Source organism: Gekko japonicus, unplaced genomic scaffold, assembly GCF_001447785.1.
Source record: "Gekko japonicus isolate JY-2015 unplaced genomic scaffold, Gekko_japonicus_V1.1 scaffold1971, whole genome shotgun sequence".
NCBI lineage: Eukaryota > Metazoa > Chordata > Lepidosauria > Squamata > Gekkonidae > Gekko > Gekko japonicus.
Window position 1 is genome coordinate 106671 of NW_015167110.1, and position 22507 is coordinate 129177.

General features: G+C 43.3%; 1 protein-coding gene across 1 annotated transcript in view; it reads left to right on the forward strand.

Annotated features, from left to right (window-relative positions):
* The window catches only part of LOC107111904 (guanine nucleotide-binding protein subunit alpha-14), a 68980-nt gene extending 52700 nt beyond the window's left edge, over positions 1 to 16280 (forward strand). The window contains exons 3-7 of the mRNA XM_015412949.1: positions 8691 to 8845; positions 9975 to 10103; positions 13687 to 13816; positions 14718 to 14871; positions 15981 to 16280. Of these exons, the coding sequence (XP_015268435.1) occupies positions 8691 to 8845; positions 9975 to 10103; positions 13687 to 13816; positions 14718 to 14871; positions 15981 to 16171 (759 nt within the window). The 3' untranslated portion in view covers positions 16172 to 16280. The remainder of the gene's footprint in view (positions 1 to 8690; positions 8846 to 9974; positions 10104 to 13686; positions 13817 to 14717; positions 14872 to 15980) is intronic.
* The last annotated feature ends 6227 nt before the right edge of the window (positions 16281 to 22507 follow it).

The following is a 22507-nucleotide window of genomic DNA, read 5'->3' on the forward strand; positions in this document are numbered from 1 at the left end:
CTAAGAGATTTGCATTGACTATAATAGCCCCATAGGCTATAACGAAGCCAAATGTATTCGAGCTTCCTGAGTATTTTCTGAATACCAATACAGTACTGATATTGGTATTTGGGAATATTTGGGTATACTGAATATATTTGGGGTTTTAAACCCTAAATACAAATAATACCAAATATTTTTTCATTGCACACTCCTACTCATAACAACCCAGTGAGGTGAATTAGAATGACTGTGCATGACTGGCCTGTGGGACTGGGAGTCACCCATAGGTTTCCCAGATCCTAATCTGAGGCTTTAACCTTAGATTGCCATGGTGGCGGACAATGATGGATGCTTATTCACTGAGCTCTGTCTTACAACACTGCTACAGCACGGCTAATTATGCTGTGGAGATATCATGGACATACCGTGGATAAATATTCTTGTTTAAGAAGTAACTGAGGAAGGCCTATTTTATCTTGTGTTTGCTGTTCTAAGAAGCCGACTCTGTGGGGTTTGCAGGTTAGCAGCTTGGAAATACTGACAAGTTCTCTGGCAAGGCCATCAAAAAACTACGAAGGAGCTTTGCATTGTTGCCATCTATATCCAGCTGCATCCAGACTGTTATTTTAAATTTCTTTTCTGTTGCTTACCTGGTGCTTTGCCAGCTTGAGTTCTCTCTTCGGAATGCCTCTTTGGTTTTAACTATTATGTGATTACTAAGTGCTAGTCACAGATTTCAAGGCCAAAGACTTCATCAGGGTAATGATAAAATCTCAAAGAATCCTTACGTTTGGACTTTTGAGTAAGCTGTTTGCATTCTTTCTTCATTAACAAAGCTGCATTTATTTGGTTTCAAGAGGGATATTTGTTTTAGAAACATAGTGTGCAAAGCGATGGGGGTTTGAAAGTACTTTTGTGGGTCAGGTGATTTAATCTTCCTTCCTGCTCTTAAGCAAAGTAAGATAGAAGATTTCTTTGCTCCTGCCAACTCCCCCCATATAATGTTTCTACCTCAAACTGTTTTGCAGTTTTAGCAAGCATCTTTGAGGTCTTCCAGAGTGATACTCTGCTTGTAAATCAATGTGGAGACTCAGTCCCCTTGTTTGAGGAAGATGCAAAAAAATGCTACATTTGTTGGTAAAACTCTACGAGATCTTTCCTTTTGAACTGCTAAAACAGTGGAAAGTATTTTTGAATAACTACAGTGCATGCTCTCAAAGACTGACTCTCTAATTCACATAGTAACTGAGAATTACAACAGAAGCCCTTTGAAATCTAGGAGTACTGAGCAAGCAAGAGCTGGCCAGACAGTTCAGGAGGAAGCACCGTGAATGCAAGACAATCTCCTTTTTTCAACTGAAAAACTCCATGCCTATTCAGTCTTGCAGCTGAAGATAACCACCTGAAGGGCGGACCAGCTAGCGCTTCACACCATGGTCCTTTCCGCACTAGACCTTAAATCCTGGTTCAACCCTGTCCCCGAACGTACATTCTACACCACACTCGAGTTCACCCCTGTAATTATCTCGGAGTTTTTTTGGGTTTTTTTGTTTCCACATTACATTGAGGTCACCCCGGTTTTGCTCCACACTTGTCCCGGGATAAATGGATGCTGTTATAACCAGGGATAAATGGGTGAGGATGAGGTAGTTTCCCTTACCTAGCTTACTCCCCCAAGATATTCAGTCCTCCATCAATATCGAACTGAGGGCCGGGGGTGTGTGGAGTAGCAATCTTCATCCGAGACTGTTTTCCATTTCAGAGGATCCCTGTGGCAACATCACTCGCCTAGAATGTGTTGCGCTGGCTTGGAGTGTCGGGGAGAGAGTGGGAGTTGCTGAGTGGACACTGCGTTTCCCTAGACTGTTGGTCATGGGGGACTTTAACATCCATACAGAAACTTCCTTACATGGTGCAGCCTCAGACTTCATGGCTGCCATGGCAACACTGGGCCTCTTCCAGGTTGTATCAACTCCCAAGTATGAAGCGGGCCACATGCTAGATTTGATCTTTCGTGCAGGGCTTGATTTGAATAGTGTGGCTGTTTGTGAACTGGTGCCATAGTCGTTTTTACCCGTGGAGTGGGTTGGTTTGGGGATGGTTACTCCCCCCCTATTTATACTCACCCGTGGAGTTGTTGTTGTTGTTGTTTTTACCCGTGGAGTTTTATACTCACCCGTGGAGACTAATGGATCTTGATGCTATGCAAGATTTATCTAGACCTGCCAGCAGTTTCCTCGATGAGCTGACTGACTCAGGTCCTTTCCGCACTAGACATTAAACCCTGGTTCAACCCTTTTCCCGAACTTACATTCTATGCTACACTTGAGTTCACCCCTGTAATTATCTCTGGGAATTTTTCGTTTTCACATTACACTGAGGTCACCCCAGTTTTGCCCCACATTTGTCCCGGGATAAATGCAAGGTATTGTGTTGCAAATTGAACTCTGAAAAAACCAGGGATGAGATCCAAGTGTGGAAAGGACCTGAGATTTGGAATACAGGCATTCAGGAAGCTATCGATTGGATTGCTCATGAATGCCCTCTGTGCCCTCGTGTCGCTGTGACTCCTTGGTATAATGAGAGTCTAAGAAACTTTAAGAGGCTGCTCAGACAGCTAGAGTGAAATTGGCGATGAACATGGGATGAAGCTGTGAGAACACACTATGAGCCCAACTGAAGGCCTATGAGGTGGCAGTAAAAGCAGCAAAAAGAGATTATTTCACTGCCTCCATTACACCCGCTAGCGTGCAACCAGCTCCGTTATTCAGATTAGTTTGACAGTTGACAACCCCTAAACATGATACTGATTTGGCTCTCAGCTGTGATTCATTTGCTAACTTTTTAAAAAAAATTATATGAATTCAGGGTGCAAAAAAGAAAACGGAGGTATCAAAAATTAAAAGATCATTATTCATCATCAATTATTACATTTTATCTTTGTTGAGGACACAATTCTGATATTTGGTACATAAAACAAGAGTAGGATATCTTCTCAACTTAATTCTATTATTTACTCATTTATATCAGTATACTTTACTTCTTAAAAAAAGCATACTCAAGCATACCATTTTATATACAGTGTAAAATATTGATTTTAAAGTAACATCTACAACTCTTTTCCTTTAAAAAGTATGTATTGCAAGAAATAGTATACATTTACGATGACTATAATTTCTTTCTATTTCTGTGATTATTTCAGGTAGTGCCAACTTTTTGTATCTGATAGTACAGATTAGTCATCAATTATTAACATTGACCAAGATGTGTATAGTGTGCTTCCCATTTCTGTTGAAATTCTTCAGTTGGTATTTTATTTACTAGATTTGTTAACTTTGCCATTATGGCATATTCAGCTTTTTAATATTTATTTATTTATTATTCAACTTATACCCTCCCCCCCCCCGCAAAGCAGGCTCAGGGCGGGTTATATTCATTAAAACATATTACATAATATATAGATATCAATTAAAATCTGATAAAATCAACATAAAATTCAATTTCAGTAATAATAGTAATAAGTACTGACAATGTTTTGCTAATTGTACAAGACGGTGTACTTTTTGTAAGTTTTTCAGTTTCTCCATGTTCTTCACACAGGCCAGCCATTCCCCACTCCTCCACTTGCACCTGCTGATGTGACCTTGGGTCAGTCACAAGCTCTGGCACAGCTGTACCTGAAAGAGCAGTTTGTGTCAGAGTTCTCTCAGCCCCACCTACCTCACAGGGTGTCTGTCGTGGGGAGGGGAAGGGAAAGGAGTTTGTAAGCCGCTCTGAGACTCCAAGTGAAGGGCGGGGTATAAATCCAATCTCTTATCTCTTCATAGTGGGGGCGGCTCCTAGTTGAAAGCCTGGTGGAAGAGCTCCATTTTGCAGGCCCTGTGAAACTGTGCAAGGTCCTGCAGGGCCCTGATCTCTTCCGGGAACTCATTTGTTGTACCAGGTTTCTTTCATTGGACAATCTTCTGTCTTCCAAATAGATGCAAACTGTATTTTTGCTCCTGTTACCAAATATCTGAATAATTCTTGTGATGTTTTTTCTACATTATCTGGGATAAATCTCAGTAGCATTGTCTCTGGATTCAGTGGAAATTTAATTTTAAGAATTTTCTGAATCTCTGCAAGTATTTCAATCCAGTATTTCCTTGTTTTTTTGCTAGCCCACCAAATGTGCCTTCTACCTCCTTGTATTTTCAGCAAGTTCCTTGTAGTTCTTGTCTATTTTGTGAATGTCCATTGGAGTAAAGTAACATTGGAAAAACATCTTGTACCAGTTTTCTGTTAAGGCTTGGCAAGCAGTAAATTTTCTACGTTTCATCCATAAAGTCTCCCAGTGTGAAAGGGATATCTCTTTACCGACATTATGCATCCATTTTATCATGCATATTTTAACTTGTCCCATCTCCATATTATACTGGAGTAATAATTTATAAAGCTGTCCTAGCAAATGATCTTTATGTTGTGTGATGATTTTTTAGAACTTAGTCAAATCTCTTATTCCTTCTCTTTCTGTGAAAAGATCTTAAGTCTGGAGATTAATCGCAGGTAAACTAGCCACTAAATCTTCTTCCCTTCTTGAAACCTTTGCCAAAATTTGATTTTACCTTTGGTGTTTCAAACACTCAACAACGTTCCTAGATAAAGTCCAGTTTATTGAGGTTAGTACTGGTGGTACCATGAATTCTTGAGTCAGGAATAACGAAAAGCAAAATGGTGGTTACAGATACACCCCCTTCAAACCAAACCCCCTGATATCACAAACCCAATAAGCAAGCACCTACAAGTGCGGGCAAAAAGCAGCAGTTAGATTCCCAGCTGGAAAAGCGGACAAGGGAGAGCCCAGCCTTCAAGGCCACTAGGCAGATAGCGAAGGCAGCGGAGACGCGGGGGTGGAGGAGGGTGCCGGAGGAGATGGAGGAACACAGAAGCCAGACACCCCTCCCACATTCTAAGGTATAGCAGCTTCAGCTGACATCTTTATATGTTAAAAAGTTATTATGTCTTCTCTCACTTTTATTATACTATGCATATATTGGTGTCATAGGGCTAATTCTTATTTTTAAGGATCCCCAAGTCTGGAGTAAACTGTCTCTAATTAGATGGTTTTTGTCTTGTCCTTTACTTTTCGAAGTTGATTTTTCAATCCGAAGTAGGTAATGCATTCCATTCTCTAGCCCCACAGCTTCTATTTTTATTAATCTATTATTTGCCTTTTTAATACACTCTGCAATCCATACTTATTTGGCTGCTTGATGGTATAACTTAATGTTGGGAACTGCCAATCCTCCTCTTTTTTATCATCTTGTATCACTTTAAATTCAATTCTTGGTTTTTTACCATTCCAAAAACATTTATGAACATTTTTGTGGATAGTCTCTAAGCTCTGCCTGGAGTTGGCTGCTGAGTGTGATAATAGTAGTGGAATGGGGACTTGCACAGTCTGGTTCATTTTTGGAATCTTTTGGCCTGCTCACCCTTGAGGATGTTGACAGGATCCTGACAGCTGTGAAGCCAACTACTTGCTCTTTGGATCCTTGTCCCTCGTGGCTGGTAAAATCATGCCACGAAGGTAAATGGTCCTTTGAGACAGATTGTTAATTTCTCTCTCTTACAGGGCTGTTTCTCCAGTTCCCTTAAGGAGGAAATTGCTATCCTTAGATAAAAAGGAGCTGGCTAATTACCTTCCAGTGTCTAATCTACCTTTTCCAGGGAAGGTAACTGATGGAGCAGTGGCTGAGCAGCTCCAGGTTTTCCTGGATGAGACATCTGCCCTGGATACTTTTCAATCAGGATTCAGGCCTGGCTTTGGAACAGAGACACTACTAGTTGCTTTGGTTGATGATCTCCATTTACATCTGGATAAAGGCATGCTAGCCTTGTTGATCCTTTTGGATATATCAGCAGCCTTCAATACAGTTGATCATTTTGTCCTGATTGACTGCCTTGCCTCCCTGGGGGTAAGGGGCAGTGCCCTTAGTTGGTTCTCCTTGTTCCTCCAGGGACGCTCTCAGAGGGTCACTATCAGGGAGGAGAGGTCTTCTTAATGAGACCTGAATTGTGGGGTACCAGAGGGTTTGATTCTCTCTCCAATGTTACTTAACACATATATGCACCCTCTTGCTGAGATCGTCAGGGGGTTTGGAGTTGGGTGCCATCAATATGCTGACGACACTCAGCTCTTCTTCCTGCTGGATAAGCAGCTGGTAGCAGGGCTCTCGGCACTATCCTGGTGTCTGGATGCTGTAGTCCAGTGCTTAAGGACAAGTTGGCTGAAGTTGAATCCATCCAAGATGGAAGTCATGTGGCTGGGGAAGACTGAACTGCTAGCTGGAGGGTCACTCCTGAGACTCAATACTGTCTAGTTGACAGCTGTAGACTCTGTAAAGAGTCTTTGGGTGTGGTTGGATTCTGCGCTATCATTGGATAAAAAAGTGTCCATGGTAGTGTGGTCAGCATTCTTTCACCTGTGCCAGGCTTGCCAGCTGGCTTATTTGTCTGGGTCAGACCTTGCCACATTGATCCATACAACGGTCACCTCCAGATTGGACTACTGCAATTCACTCTACATAGGGCTATACAGATCTTTGCCCACCCAAGCCAGTCCAGGAATGGGAGGGAATCCTGTACTTTTCAGTACATTAAACAACAAACCATGAGATGGACTATATCCTCTCTGGTTTTCAGAACAATGTGCCACCAGAACCTCTACAGTAGTTCCCCCCAACCTGAGATTAGAGGTCAAACTCTCAGTTGGCATCTGGAACTTAACACATTAACAACTCATTCCCACAGATGCACACTTAATCTTACAAAGGTAATTTATGGTGAGCAGAAGACACAAGATTCAGACTTGGAATTCAGGTACAACATCAGAGACCATTTAGAAACAAGACTACTTTTTATCCAGTACAGAGATTAGCATAGATTACCAAAGATTACAAAATAACAAAAACTAGGGCAATCTGCCTTAATGACACATTAAAGATATTCATAATTACCAATGACGTGTCCATATTCCAAGAGTGTCCAAGGTATACAGTCCAATTAGACACCAAGGGATTTTGAAGAGAAATCCCATCTTTGCACCCCTGCGCTCCAGTTCACAAAGCGACTCTTTGTCTCTCACGAGGCAGCATTTCCAGGTGCAATAAAACAGACAATGACAAGAAGGGAGAGCTGAGAGCAGAGAGCTCCCTCTCCTAGGAATCAATCAATTATACCCCAATTCCATTAATGAGCAGTTGTGGCCATCAGCCAATCATGAGTGGGCATGGGATGTGCCCAATTGTTGGTTGTCATGGCTGTGTGTGGGGATAGGCTAGAAGTTTGGAGACCACGCCTGCAGTCACATGACCCAAACTCCAGCTTCTCCATCGTCTACATGACGATTCGCATGTGAGCCAGAAAGTGGTGCCATGAGGTCTGGCTTTTGGCATGGAAGTGTGAAAGAATGTGGGTTTATGGCATGGCTATTGAGGCATGTTATCAGAAGACATCACAGGAGAAGGCATGTGGATATAGAAAGCAGAAAGCAATTTTTCTATACAAGGGCTATCCTTGAAAATGTGTTGGAAACTGCAGGGTGTCCAGAATGCAGCTGCCAGGCTTCTGACTGGAACATCACGGTCAGCTCATAAACCTTTAAAGCCCTTAACAGTTTGGGACCCTCATACCTATGGGACCACCTCTCCCATTACAACCCTCCCGTGCTCCCTTCAATAATTGTTTAGGGGTCTCTTGCAGGTGCCTGACCCCAGGATGGCTCAGTTAGCTGTTACCACAGGGTCTTCTCAGTTGTGGCCCCTACCCTGTGGAATGCACACTCAGATAACACTTGTGCCCTGCCAGACTTGTTTAGTGTCTACAGGGCATGCAAAGTTGAGTTATTTAGGTTGGCCTTTGGTGGGTAACCATGTCTTTGGGCTGTTTTAATAGTAGTGTGATGACAGACACACATATTTTAATATTTTAATGTTAATATTTTACATTTGTTATTTGTTTTATGTTGTTTATGCCTTATTGGTTTTAATGTTGTAAGTTACCACAAAACCCTTTGGGTAAGTGGCCACTAAAAATCAAATCAATCAATAAATAACCACTACACCAAACTGGCTTTCATGGGATGGCTGTTTATGAACAGTAGCAACAAGCTGAGCTTGGGTGAGTGATACTAGTCAGGTGGTTGCAAATAGATGGTGGTTTCTGGCAGGCCTGATCCTAGAGAGTTCTGCATCAAAGCCCAAAATAGACCTGGAAAGGGCCCTGCTGACCCATCCTTTTACTGACAGAAACTAAGGCTTGAAGGCTGGCAATATTGTTGTGGTTGCCTAGCAGTGGTAACAATAGCCATTTCTTAAAGATTTAGGTGCTGGCTTTGTGGTGGTGGGGCTTAGATTTCAGTTTTTTATGCAAATTTTAGATTTTGCTCAGGTTTGTCAAAAGATCTGTCTTGTCTGTTCAGGATTTAATTATCCACAGATGGAGTGACATTGAAATATATATATTACTTTTTACTCTAGGCAATTGATTAAAAAATGTAATCTTTGTATGATGGCAATTTTGTTTAAAGAACATAAGAACATAAGAGATGCCAATGTTGGATCAGGCCAAAGGCCCATCCAGTCCAACACTCTGTATCCCACAGTGGCCAGAAATACCAGTGCCATCAGGAGGTCCACCAGTGGGGCCCCCCCCCTCCCCCTACGCAGGAGAATAGCAAGATGATTGGAGAAGTGGAGGTGGACAAAATCACAACACTGGAAAAGAAACACATAGAAGCAATTAAGAAGCTGTGGGAGGACCCAGGAATCCAAGAATGCTATGACAGGAGGAGAGAATACCAGTTGTCTGATTCGGCTAAGTAGTATGTATGATACCTGCAACATACTTCACGTTGCTATCAAGGGTTCTGGATCAGCTGTCTTCCATTTCCAGCTCATTCCTATATTTTGACATGAAATACATATCAGTCTGTTCTCATAGCTAGTTTTTTTTTAATTCTCCCCACCTTTGCTTTAATGTTATTAAGGACTGGATCCTTTGACTCCCTTCCACCAAGTCTTCCTTCCTTCAACAGAGAAAAACTTCCCTTAGGAGAAAAAGGTTCTCCATCGGAGAAAACTTTCTATATCAGAAAAAGCTTTTGAGGAAGGCATAGCAGAAGAGAGACTTGGGAGTCAACATAAGGGAGTAATAGGATTTGCCTCTATATAATTATCTTTTTATTGGCACAATATTGCTAAGCAATTGTTCGCTCTCCTAGTGAATGAAGGAAATAGTCAATGTATTTCTCTGCTTATATCCATCAGAAGTGAGTGATGGTTCTTGATCATCATGATGGGTTATTTTTGCTTGAATTGTGACAAATTAATTTTTAATAAAGGTGATTGAGTTAGGGCACAGTTTCACACTATGCATATTTTACAACTGGCCCATAAGTGTATCAGACTCTTTTTATTGTTGTCAATTTAAAATGGTGGCTTCTATTGTCCTTCATCCATCTGGCCCTAACTTTTATTGACACATTGTAGGTGTGCATGAGCTGGGATTGTTGTCAGATAAGTGTCACTGCTCCATTGGCTTAGCTGCCATGCTTTCCGTGGATTAGAGTAGCCCAGCCTAGATTCTTGCTTGTGAAGGACTGTGGATCTCATAGAATCTGAATTCTAATGTCAATGGGCAAAGTTCATTAAACCGTACTGATTGCATGCCACAAAGATGCATTTTGGGTGCAAAGTATTTTCCTGATTTCAGAATTTTTCTTATAATGGATGCCTCTTGGTTTCTAATTACAACAGCTCAGACCTTTTGCACGCTTCCATTGTACAATATTTATATTTACATTTTTTATAATAATCATGGGGTTGTTATAAGGACTGCAACAAATTAAATGTGAAACTGTTTGGAGACTAAAAGCATTACAGAAATGCTAAACATGAGCACATAATCTGAGGGAAATACACTGAAAATAGAACACTCACTTTCTTTTGCAGTTACCTTTCAGACATGGACCGTATTGCCATGCCATCATATGTGCCAACACAGCAAGATGTACTCAGAGTAAGAGTGCCAACTACTGGAATTATTGAATACCCCTTTGATTTAGAAAAAACGATATTTAGGTAAGCTTGATGATGTGAAGATAACAGGTCTATGGAGTCATAGTGATACCAAATAACCAGTTCAACCCTGCAGATATGCCCAGCTTTGCCAGCACGGGCAGTGCTGTAATATTCAATATGAGCCAAATGGGGCAAGTCTTTTGGCTTTATTATGGGCAGCATATGAAGTATATCAAGTATATCAAACTGATAGGATTGTCCAATCGAGTCTCTTAGGAAATTCCAATCTTATTCCATCTCTGCCATTATATTTTGCCATCTCCTTACCACACATGGCCTACGTAATTTGCCTTGAATGCTACTCTTGTATCACCCTTGTCATGAGTGGTAGTTACTGGTGCCATTTCATTGGTACATGCTGCTGTGATGCACCACCAACTTTTACCATAAGAACATAAGAGACGCCAATGTTGGATCAGGCCAAAGGCCCATCCAGTCCAACACTCTGTATCACACAGTGGCCAGAAATACCAGTGCCATCAGGAGGTCCACCAGTGGGGCCAGGACATTAGAAGCCCTCCCACTGTTGACCCCCCCAAGCACCAAGATGACAGAGCATCACTTGCCCCAGAGTCCCTATCTATACCTTGTGGCTAATAGCCACTGATGGACCTCTGCTCCATATGCTTATCTAATTCCCTTTTGAAGCCGTCCATGCTTGTAGCCACCACCACCTCCTGTGGCAGTGAATTCCAAGTGTTAATCACTCTTTGGGTGAAGAAGGACGTCCTTTATATAGGGGCATTATTATATTGGCTGATCTGTTTTCAATACCCTTCCTAATAATCCCCAGCATAGCATTGGCCTTCTTTATTGCAGTCACACACTGTCTCGACATTTTCAGTGAGTTATCCACTACAACTCCAAGATCTCTCTCTTGCTCAGTCTCTGCCAGTTCAGACCCCATCAATGTGTATTTATATTTAGGATTTTTGGCTCCAATGTGCATCACCTTGCACTTGGCCACATTGAACCCCATTTGCCATGTTGACGCCCACTCGCCCATCCTTGACAGATCCCCTTGGAGTGCCTCACAATCCTCACTGGTTTTCACCACCCTGAACAACTTTGTATCATCCGCAAATTTAGCCACTTCACTGCTTACTCCCATCTCCAAATCATTAATGAACAAGTTAAAAAGCAGTGGACCAAGTACTGATCCCTGCGGTACCCCACTGCTTACCACCCTCCACTGAGAAAATTGCCCACCTACACTCACTCTCTGTTTTCTATGAACTAGCCAGTTTTTGATCCATAAAAGGACTTGTCCTTCTATCCCATGATTTTTGAGCTTACTTAGGAGCCTTTGATGAGGAACTTTATCAAAAGCTTTCTGGAAGTCAAGGTAAATAATATCTATTGGATCCCCCTTGTCCACATGTTTGTTCACCCCCTCAAAGAACACTAACAGGTTAGTGAGACAAGATCTTCCCTTACAGAAACCGTGCTGAGTCTGCCTCAATAGGTTTTGTTCATCTATGTGCCTACTAATTCTTTCCTTAATAATGGTTTCCACCAATTTACCCGGTATCGACGTCAGACTGACTGGCCTGTAATTTCCCGGATCTCCTCTGGAACCCTTTTTAAAGATGGGAGTGACATTAGCTACCTTCCAATCCTCAGGAATGGAGGCAGATTTTAAGGAAAGATTACATATCTTTGTCAGGAGATCTACAAGTTCACATTTGAGTTCTTTCAGAACTCTCGGATGTATGCCATCTGGGCCTGGTGATTTTTCAGTTTTTAAGTTGTCTATCAGTTTTAGGACCTCCTCTCTCGTCACCTCAATCTGACTCAGGTCTTTCAACACCCCTCCTGAAATCAGTGGTTCTGGAGTGGGCAAGCACTTCTCATCTTCCACAGTGAAGACGGAGGCAAAAAATGCATTTAGCTTCTCAGCCATTTCCCTATCATCCTTCAATACTCCTTTTACCCCTTGGTCGTCCAAGGGCCCCACTGCCTCCCTGGCTGGTTTCCTGTTTCTAATGTATTTGAAGAAAGTTTTATTGTTGGTTTTTACGTTTTTTGCTATATGCTCCTCATATTCCCTTTTTGCCTGCCTGACCTCAGACTTGCATTTTATTTGCCATAGCCTGTGTTCCGTTTTATCAGCCTCACTGTGACTAGCTTTCCACTGCTTAAAGGAATTCTTTTTACTTTTTACAGCCTCCATTACTCTGTTTGTTAACCATGCAGGCTTTTTCCTATACCTGTTTGTGCCTTTCCTAACCTGCGGAATATATATTTTTTGAGCTTCTAGGATCGTAGTTTTAAATAGATCCCAAGCTTCCCCAATTGTTTTGACCCTTTCTACTTTTCCTTTCAGTTTCCTCCCCACGTGTCCCCTCATATCAGAGAAATTACCCCTTTTAAAGTTAAAAATGGTTGTGTGAGTCTTTTTGGCCAATTCTCTATTTGTACAAATGATGAACTCAACAACATTATGATCACTGTTCCCAAGCGGTGCAATCACTTTTACATCTCTCACCAGGTTTTGAGTGTTACTTAGGACCAAATCAAGGATCGCCTCTCCCCTGGTAGGTTCCGTGACCATCTGCTCCATAGCACAGTCATTTAGAGTGTCTAGAAACTCAATCTCTTTTTCCCGACTAGAACACATATTGACCCAATCAATGTGTGGGTAGTTAAAATCACCTATTACGACACAATGTTTTTGTCTAGCTGCTATCTTTAATGCATTCATCATTTTATAATCCTCCTCTATCTTTTGATCTGGTGGGCGATAACAAACTCCCAGTGTTAAGTTTCCTTTTGGCCCCCCTATTTCAACCCATAGAACTTCCAGAAGTGAATCCAATTTACTTAGCCTCTCAATCTTTCTAGACTTTATACCCTCTCTGACATACAGAGCCACCCCACCTCCAACCCTCCCCCCCCCATCCTTCCGATATAATATGTAACCGGGAATCACCGTGTCCCACTGATTTTCCTCATCCCACCAAGTTTCTGAAATATCCACAATGTCTATTTTTCCCTTCAACACCAAGCACTCTAACTCCCCCATTTTACCTCGGACACTACCATAGTTCTTCCACAATTCTTACAGTTGATTTGACTTAGCTTTTGGTTTTAAGAATTTAACCCTACAGTTCCAATTGACTGTCCACACAAGGTGGCTAGAATTCTTCTGATGTACACCATAAGTTTTTAGAGCTGATTCATCTTAATGTCATGTAGTAGGAAGGTATTCCTCTGAACCCTGTTGGCCTTTGCTGAGATAGTAATATTAGCATGGATACTTCTGGTGTGTCTAGTGGATCCATAAAGGAAGGTTATTCAATCAGTTTTAGTGGCAAAAATACTAATAACTAACCACTCGAACTCTTCCATAGTATTTTGGATCTTTAAATTCTGTGGTAAACTGATAGTAACATCAGATTAAGATGCTGATAGTACTGTCAAGTTAAGACAACATCTGAACAACTGCTGTGAATAAATGGATTATGTTACAGGAACACCATTCAGTGTTTGATAGCTATTTAGTACAAAGAGCAGTCTGCTGGTGTTTGGTAAAAGCCCTGGAAGTCTAGAACACTCAATTACTTATGCTTCTGTTTAACAGAATGGTGGATGTTGGTGGACAGAGGTCAGAAAGAAGAAAGTGGATTCACTGTTTTGAAAGTGTTACCTCCATAATATTCTTAGTTGCTCTAAGTGAATATGATCAAGTCTTGGCAGAATGTGACAATGAGGTAAAGGAAAGAGATGTTTGTTAGGTTGTTTCAGTTTTTTCCCTTTTGTACATTGTCTTCTAAGCCATCCATGTATACCCTCAAGGTTTTAATACTGAATGAGATCTGAGGTGTGTGGGGGTCATGTGAAGAAGAATGCAGCACAGAAGCCTGCATAAATATCACTCCTTGGGTAGTTTGGAGAGCTCAGTGGATTTTATCTTAAGTTGCTTTCCAGATGTGTAAGATACTCAGCACAGGGCTAACTGAGGGCCACATACTGCATTGATCCTGACAAAAGGTTGTTCCAGGCATTTCTAAGGGTGATTTGTATATCGTTGCAGTGGTTTTTTATTCTATAAGCTTAACATGCATTGCATTTAAAATATTTTTTAAAATAATTTTTTTAAAAAATGCTAATCACTTTTGCCTTACCGTGTTTCTCCGAAAATAAGACACTGTCTTATATTTATTTTTTCTCAAGAAGACACACTAGGGCTTATACCACAAATGCATAGAAATCCTGCTAGGGCTTATTTTGGGGGTAGCTCTTATTTTCGGGGGAACAGGGTAGTTACAATTAGGGTGTGTGTTTGGTAGAAAATCTGAAACACTGTCATCTGATTTGAGTATAAATGATCTGAACTTGGATTTAATTATTTTTTAAAAGTTTTGAGCAGCGGACTCTAATCTGGAGAACTGGGTTTGATTCCCCTTCACATGAAGACTGCTGGGTGACCTTGGGCCGGTCACAGTTTTCTTAGAACTCTCTCAGCCCCACCTTAGCTTACAAGGTGACTATTCTGCGGAGAGGAAGGGGATTGCAAGCCACTTTGAGATTCCTTAAGGGCTTGGAAAAGCGGGGTATAAAAACCAACTCTTCATCATCATGCTTCATTACAGTTTCACATTTTCCTTGCAGAATCGGATGGAAGAAAGCAAGGCTTTATTTAAAACAATTATCACTTACCCTTGGTTTCTGAATTCTTCGGTTATCTTGTTCTTAAACAAAAAAGATCTTTTGGAAGAGAAGATTATGCATTCCCATTTAATTACCTATTTCCCACAGTTCACAGGTAAATCAGCCCTTCTAGTTACCTTGTGATGCAAGCATTCTGAAGTTAATTTTTTGGTCTACATCAGTTCTGTTACACAGTGATAATTTTATTTAGCATTTATCCCTACTAATTGCAGGAGTATCTTATCGCTGTGCAAAAAACTTGCAAGGGAAGCATACAGGGCTAAGGTATATGTTTCTGTAAACTTGGAGTAATCTTAAGGCTTGTAGAAAAATTTGAACACTTTTTAAAGTGAGTTGGTGTGTGTTTCAAAGTTAAAAACAAGTCTGTACTTTCAGACTTTGTGAGGGGAAAAACACAATTAAGATGGCATTTTGGGTTAATGTAAAAACTCAAAATGGCGTGTGATTTTACATAGTCTCCATTGGTATCTGTATGTATGGAGGAACTAAAACATGTATGCATGTGTGGAGGAACCAAAATAAAGAGCGGCAAAGAGGATGACATTCAATGGAGCAGCAAGCACAAAAACCTGGAAGGAGTAGGAGAGGAAGTGGAAGCTGAGGGTGGAGGGAGGAAATGGGAAAGGAAATGTAACAGGGAAACAAGTAGTGGGCAATGGGGGAAGAAGTATAGGAGCAGGAGCAAATACTGGGGAATCAGGAATAAAGGTGGGGGAAGCAGAGACAGTATAGGGAGAAAGGCAATTGGGGGGGATTCCCCTCCCCTCCCTCCCCTCTTACTTATTGTCAATAATATTGCTGGCAGTGTATAACAGTAGTGCCATCCGGTCTTACATATTTGTCTGCCAGAGGCAATTAAGTCAGAATTTAAGTACAGAAGAAAGTCTTCGCTCTTGTGTTGCACTAGCAAAGCTGCTCTAAATAAATGGAAACTTTCCTCTCCTTGTCAGCAGTCTTCTGTGAGACCTGAAATTCAGGGAGGTTGAAATGAGAAGCTGCACTGGGGGGGGGAGGGGATTGGCAAAATCCACTCTCCTCCCAATAGAAAATAGGTTAGGATCCAAGCTAATCACTTGTTCTTACAGAATGCTTGAAAAAAAAAGCTAAAATGGAATAATTCTGCATGTGCCAATGAAAAGAAACACTTATTTGAAGATGGGGTTGACTGTGTATTGTAAAAATAATCCCTTTGTTGTTGAACAGGACCTAAGCAAGATGTCAAAGCTGCCAGAGAGTTTATTTTGAAGTTATACCAGGATCAGAATCCAGAAAACGAGAAAGTGATTTATTCCCATTTTACATGTGCCACTGACACAGAGAATATTCGATTTGTCTTTGCTGCTGTCAAGGACACCATACTGCAGCTGAATCTAAAGGAGTTCAGTCTGGTGTGAATAACGTGCAGATTTTGATCTTACTAAGCGACTTTCACCCTGGCTGTGTTAAATGCAACAGTAACACTAGCTAGTTCTGTGTACATGCAGCAGATGGTTTCTGTTTTTACTGACCTTGAAATATTTACTGAACATCAGTGGAACTCTAAATGTGATGTTTACATGTTTATAAACTTTTGAATAATTTCTTTTTAGATTAAATTCCTTTTTAGATTTTATTAAATTTCTTTTTAGATTTCTTTTTAGATTTTATTGACACACAGTTCTTTTTAGATTTTATTTTAAGATACATAGGAATTTTGGTTTTAATATTATTTAAGAAAAACTCTGTATAGGTCTTACCTGTATATATACCCTGTCCCATCCAGTTTGCATTTTTTATTATATTCTATAATAAGTCATGATCATATATTTAAACTAAACCAGAGATGCGTTCGGTATAAAATAGTGTGTTTAGAACTATTAGATCCTGTAAGAATGTTTGAGTAATGTATGTTATATAATAAATGCCATTCTTCAAATTTTTGTATTGTGTCGTCTAACACAGATATTTCATCTTCTTTGAAGCACAGTGGTCAATTAAAATCAAATCGAGCAGATCAAATGCAACAGTCTGCCAAATGAACAAGAAATGTGTTGTCTTAATGATTTTCTTCTTACCTAACTTCCAAAACTTCAACACTTGACACCATATTCAAAAGGCATAATTGGTTTCAGAAACTAATCTTCAGCTTTTCAGAAATAGCCAACATCTTGTTGTTCCAGAAACATCCAGACAATATAAAGCTTTTGCATTTGAGACACAATGTAGCAAGGTCAACTACTTATCAGATTATAACATGTTCAAGACCTCTTTGGGTTTACTTATGGTGCAAAGCCCATGGAAACCTGGGCAAAACTTGGTGTGCGGTCAGACTTGCATTTTAATCCACTGTTGCCCAGGCCCGTAGCTAATGTGGGGCCCACGGGGCCCGGCCCCCTAGCATTTCTTCCGGGCCCCCTCCTTTCCGGGCTGGCCCCAAATTGAATTAATGTTATTATTAGCTTTGATTTAATTAGCTGTACCCCCCGAGGCCCCCTCACCCCAAACTCCGTAGCTACAGGGCTGCTGTTGCCCCACCTCTAATCGATCCAGAGTATTTTGGAACAGAGAATACTAATCAGACTCACCCCTTTAAGCACTCTTCAAAGTGCTTTTACCCCATTCTTGAGTGATCAGTCCCAGCAGCCAAGGAGTATTGCCGTCGGCCATTTTTAAAAAGTTTCTCTCTTGAGCATACCCACAAGCACTGCTATGCCTCCTGGGATATGTAATTCATGGGGCCGTCGGCCATTTTTAAAAAAGTTTGTCCTGTGGGCATGCGAACAAGCACTGATCAGTGTGCTGGGACATGTAGTCTCCATCTCTCAACTTTTCAATTTACCCCTTCCCCAAAGCACAGGAAAAAGCTGAAGTACAGGGGAATTTTTATTTGAAAGATTTTATGAAGAAAACAAAGTTTAGAGCAGCCCCTGTGGGAGGGGGGAGAGGTGCAAAAATGCAGTTGAGCGCACTTCACTAACTAGTAAAAAAAAATGGCGGCTGAAAAACAAGAGACCAGTCAGACCTGCCTGATGGCTTGGGTGTGCAACAGAGCAATCAGACGACAGGAAATCCGGTTTTAAACCAGCTCAGCCCAAAAGGACTGGACTATCACAGATATCAAATAAACATGCAGTATGTGTGTGTGTGTGTGGACACACAGATTACTGGGGTGCAACAGACAGATGTTGCTGTTAGGGGTGTGCAGGGGGAAAAATAGCTTTTCCCCCTGGATTCGAATATATTTTACCCGAATTCTTTCGGGAAATCTGAAAAAATTGGGTCCATTATATCTTATGGGGCCATTGTAGTCAATGGCAAAAAACTTCTAACAGGTTTTCATGGAAAGGAGGGGGTTTGAGGTAGAGGCACCAAATTTGGACTGTAGCTGTGGGAGCTTCTCCCCAAAAGACCCCCAAAGTTTTGAAAAGATTGGACCAGGGGGTCCAATTCCAGGGGCATCTAAAGAGGGTGCCCCCAATTCTCCATTGTTTCCTATGGGGATGGGGGAAAAGCAGGCAGCATGTTTGTGCAGTGTGCCCCCCAGAACTAGTGCCACTGTACCAGTCAGTGCCCAAACCCAATTGGACTCAGTTCAGATCAGAGATTCTCTGCAGCATAAACTAAGAGAGCATGTTTGCCAGGCCAGCAGCAGCAGAACCAGTGCAATGTGGCCCCCAGAACCTGTGCCACTGTGCCAGTCAGTGCACAAACCCAATAGAACTCAGGTCATATCAGAGGATCTCTGCAGCATAAACTGAGGTGGCACCACAACCATAAGCCCTGCCCACTAATGCCTCAGAAAGTGAGAGGGAGGGGATAGTTTCTATCTGTCCACTGATCCTCCTCTCTCGCCAACACTAACACCAGCCATCACTGCCTGTCTCAGTGGAGGAGGCTTAGCCAAGGGGCGGCAGCTGCCCTTCATCACAAGCTCTCCCTCCCTTACCCACCTCTCCCCTGCAAAAGAAAATTATTTTTCAATAAACAACATTCATTTACATTCATTATTTATGGTGCTCCTGTGGGTTCTGCTGGTTTCCTAGGTGCGGCAGCTGTCCTTCATCACAGGTTCTCCCTTTCCCACCTCACCCCTGCAAAAGAAAATTATTTTTCAATGAACAACATTCATTTACATTCATTATTTATGGTGCTCCTGTGGGTTCTGCTGGGTTCTGGCTGCTTGGCATCTACCCTACTCTACCGTGTTCAAATGGAGAACAATTTTTGTGATACTGTGTTAATTTCAGCATGCAATTTTGTTCTGGGGTGGCTGTCAGTATAACTTAGGTGCATACACGCACCACCCTCAACATCACCCTGCACTGCATGGCTACCAGGGTTCTGTGGAGGTATTTCTGCTGCAGGTGGGATGGATGGAAGTGGGGAGATTGGTGGGGCATTTCTGTGCCAATCAAAATGGGAATGGCCCTGGCTGCTACTTCTCCCTAGCCTCTCTACTTTTAATCATGGTAAGAGCGTTGTAACCCAACTTCCCAGCACGGACTGAAAGGGGATGCAGGCACAAGTATGTGTGCTCACTTAAATCATCCTCAAAGTCTAGGACTGGGAAACTGAACAGTGGCAAGTTGACCTTCAGGAAGACCAACTGCTCAACTGACCAGGGGAGCTGGCGTGAGCGATGTGAGCAATGTCACCCGCATGGGAAAAAGACATGCTCACTCTGCACGCTCATCGGAGGGCATGAGAGGAGCTTCTGGGCCACGGCAGAGAGGTCCGGCCAGACTGCCTCCTTCATGGCCCAGTAGCTCAGTGGGCAGGTTGCCTGTGACTCATAGGGCTCTGAAAGGTACTCCCTCACCATTGCAGCCACTGTATCCTCTCTCATGCGCCTGCCGCTCCCAGGAGAGGGGCCAAAGATCCACCCGATAAGTGCCATCTCAACACTCATCATGGCAGCAGCCGTGGGGGGGGGGGGCGCTGCCTAGCAGAGGAGGTGGGGGATGAACAGCGGTGGAGCTGCTGGCACCCCCTCTCCCTCAGCTTGTGGCAACATGGCCCTCTTGGCCCGCATGTGCTCAACTTGCTGGGAGAGCTCATCTTGCCATTAAGTGAACTCGTTGGCCCGCTCGGTGATCCTGCCCTTGATGCACAGGTCATACATGGTCACCATCGTGTAGACCTTCTTCCAGAGGATAGACTGAAAGCGTTCCCCGAGTCTGCTTTGCAGCCTTCTCACCAGTGCACACACCGCTGGAACCATGTCTGCACATCCTGCAGCTGGCTCCAGAAACGAGGCCAAGTCCTCATGGGCCGTGTGGACCATGGGAATGACCAGAGCTAGACTTGGCATGTCAGATGAGAGCATTTCTGTGTAGCTCTTAAAGGGCTTAAGAATTTCCACAGTCTGAGAGATCGTCAACGAGTTCAAGCATGACACAGGTGGAGTTCCAGCGAGTGGTGAAGTCGCCAAGCAGGCAGTGCTCCGGCACGCCTGTCAGTGCCTGCTTCTCGCGCAACAGATAGATGTCCTTTGTACTGCAAGAGAAGTGACTCACAATGTACTGGCATTTCTGGAGGAGATGCCAGAACTCATGAGTCACAGCGTCCAGACTGGGATTCTCCGAAGAACCCAACCCCAGAGCACCCTTGACCACGAGGTGGAGAAGGTGGGCCACACAGTAAATGTGCATCAGGCCCTGTCGCTTTGTCACTGTCCTAATGTTCAAGCCACCACCAGTCACCATGAAGCCCCCAGTGACGTCCCTGCCTACCCACCCTGCTAACTGTCTCTTGATGGTGGCCTTGATGTTGTCTACCATGTGCAACCCATTGAGTTTTTCGATGTGGAGCAGAGCCTGGCAGTAGCTGGCCCGGTGGCCCTGACCCTGCCTGACACTAGTTTCCCCTCCTCCACCCAAAACTTCGCTTGGTTGCCACCAGTGTGCAGTCAACAAAAGTTATGAATCATGTGTCTGACAGGAGGTCCAGAAGTCAGATGTGAAGTGCACATATCTCCCATGAGCATGGGACAACTGTGCTTTCACGTGGTCTTTGGCAGCCCTGTACAATGAAGGCATCACGGTCCTGCTCAGCGTGGTGCGAGCAGGGTGTGTGTATCAGGGACAGGTATCCCAGAGCAGCCTGCAGAAACCAGTATCTTTAATCATGGAGAAGGGGCGCCCGTCTAGAGCAAGGATCTCTGCAATGAGGCAAGTGACCCTCTTGCTAGCCTACTGCTTCGCGTCCCTGCCCCGTCTCTACCGTGGAACGAGCAGAGAGAGTGCTGGAGGTGGTCACAGGATGACTCACCTCCTGGCTGGCTGGTGCTGGCTGCTTGGGCACCCCAGCAACAGCCTGTCTCCCCCCCCCTGAAGAAGCACTGCCTGGTGGTGCTTCTTCAGATGGTTCCGTAGCCCGGAGGTTCAGAGATGGGTGATGTCCTTCCCTCAACTTACCCGGGCCCTACACAGCTGGCACTGTGCAAAGCAGGGATCCTCTGTCACCCGGAAGTGGTTCCAGACTTCAGAGGTGAAGGGGCACCCACACTGAGCAGCAGCCATGGGCATCCACGGAGCTGCCTCCTGTGAGGAGCTCAGGCCAAACACACCGTGTCTTTGGAGGGCAGGAAGAGATGGCTGAGCAGGGGTAAGGGGTTGAGATGGCAGGTGCTTGGGGTGCACCACCTCCATTTCTTCCTCTTCCTCCTCTCCCAGCCTCTCCTCCTGTCCCTCAGGAGGCCTGCTAGAGCCTAAAGAAACCGGAGCAGTGGGCTGGCCAGCCAGCTCCTCCTCCAGTGCCTCTAGAACTCTTAGTCCATGGAGTGAGCTCTGAAAACAGACTGTCCCCAAAGCTCAACCCCAAAGACAGCTCTGGCTGCACCTCCTGCCCAGTGCCAGCACTTGCAGGCACCTCTGCTGGGGCCACCCCAGGAGCGTCCTTCTCAGGGAAGAGAACCAGGCGTGGCTTCTTCATGGCACCACTCCGGCCAGAGGTCGGAGTGGTGCCAGGATGCTGTTGTGGTCCTGCACTGAGGTGGGGGGAAAAGCGAGGCTCTCCCCCTCCTCCTCCCTAGTCTTCTGCTTAGCCTTGCCCCCAGGGCCCCTCTGTGTTCCCTTCCTGTCGCTTATGTTGCCCCTCACCAAACTCAGCCTAACTTGTGGGGAGGGTATTAGGCACCTAACTTACCTGCACTATCACCTAACCCTAAAACAGCCTCACACCTTTTTATAAACCTTCCCACCCAAAAACTAGGTTTTTGTTTCTTTCAGTAGAGCCTAACCTAATCTTGCTTCAGTTTGGATTTTCATTTTTTTTCTTGGTTTGTTATTTTTAGAACTAGTGAATTCCTACACTGACTCTGACTATGCTTTAAAGACTATCCTTGAGATGTGGCTTGGAAACCTTTTAAAAAGTTTTAGCATTTTAATAACTACTATCCAGATTCTACTGGAACCAGCTTGATTCCCTGTGGAATGCAGGAGGTGCTCCCTAATTGAAACACACAAGCTAAAGGGGAAAAGTGCCTGGCTTCACCAAAGTTCAGTCAGAGCACAAATAACACAGCACACATAACTTTTTAAATAAGTTATACGCTACTTAAACCTCTGTTTTATGAGGTGGACAAACCTAGCCTCTTTTTGTCCTCCTAGCACTGGCCTCGTTAAAGGTAGAACAGCTAAAGCCCTATACTGAGATTTATTTTAAAATATTAGTTAAAAATAATCCTGAAACCTTTATTAAACGCCTATTTAACAATGGCGCAGCAGCTAAACCAGAAGCACACACACAGC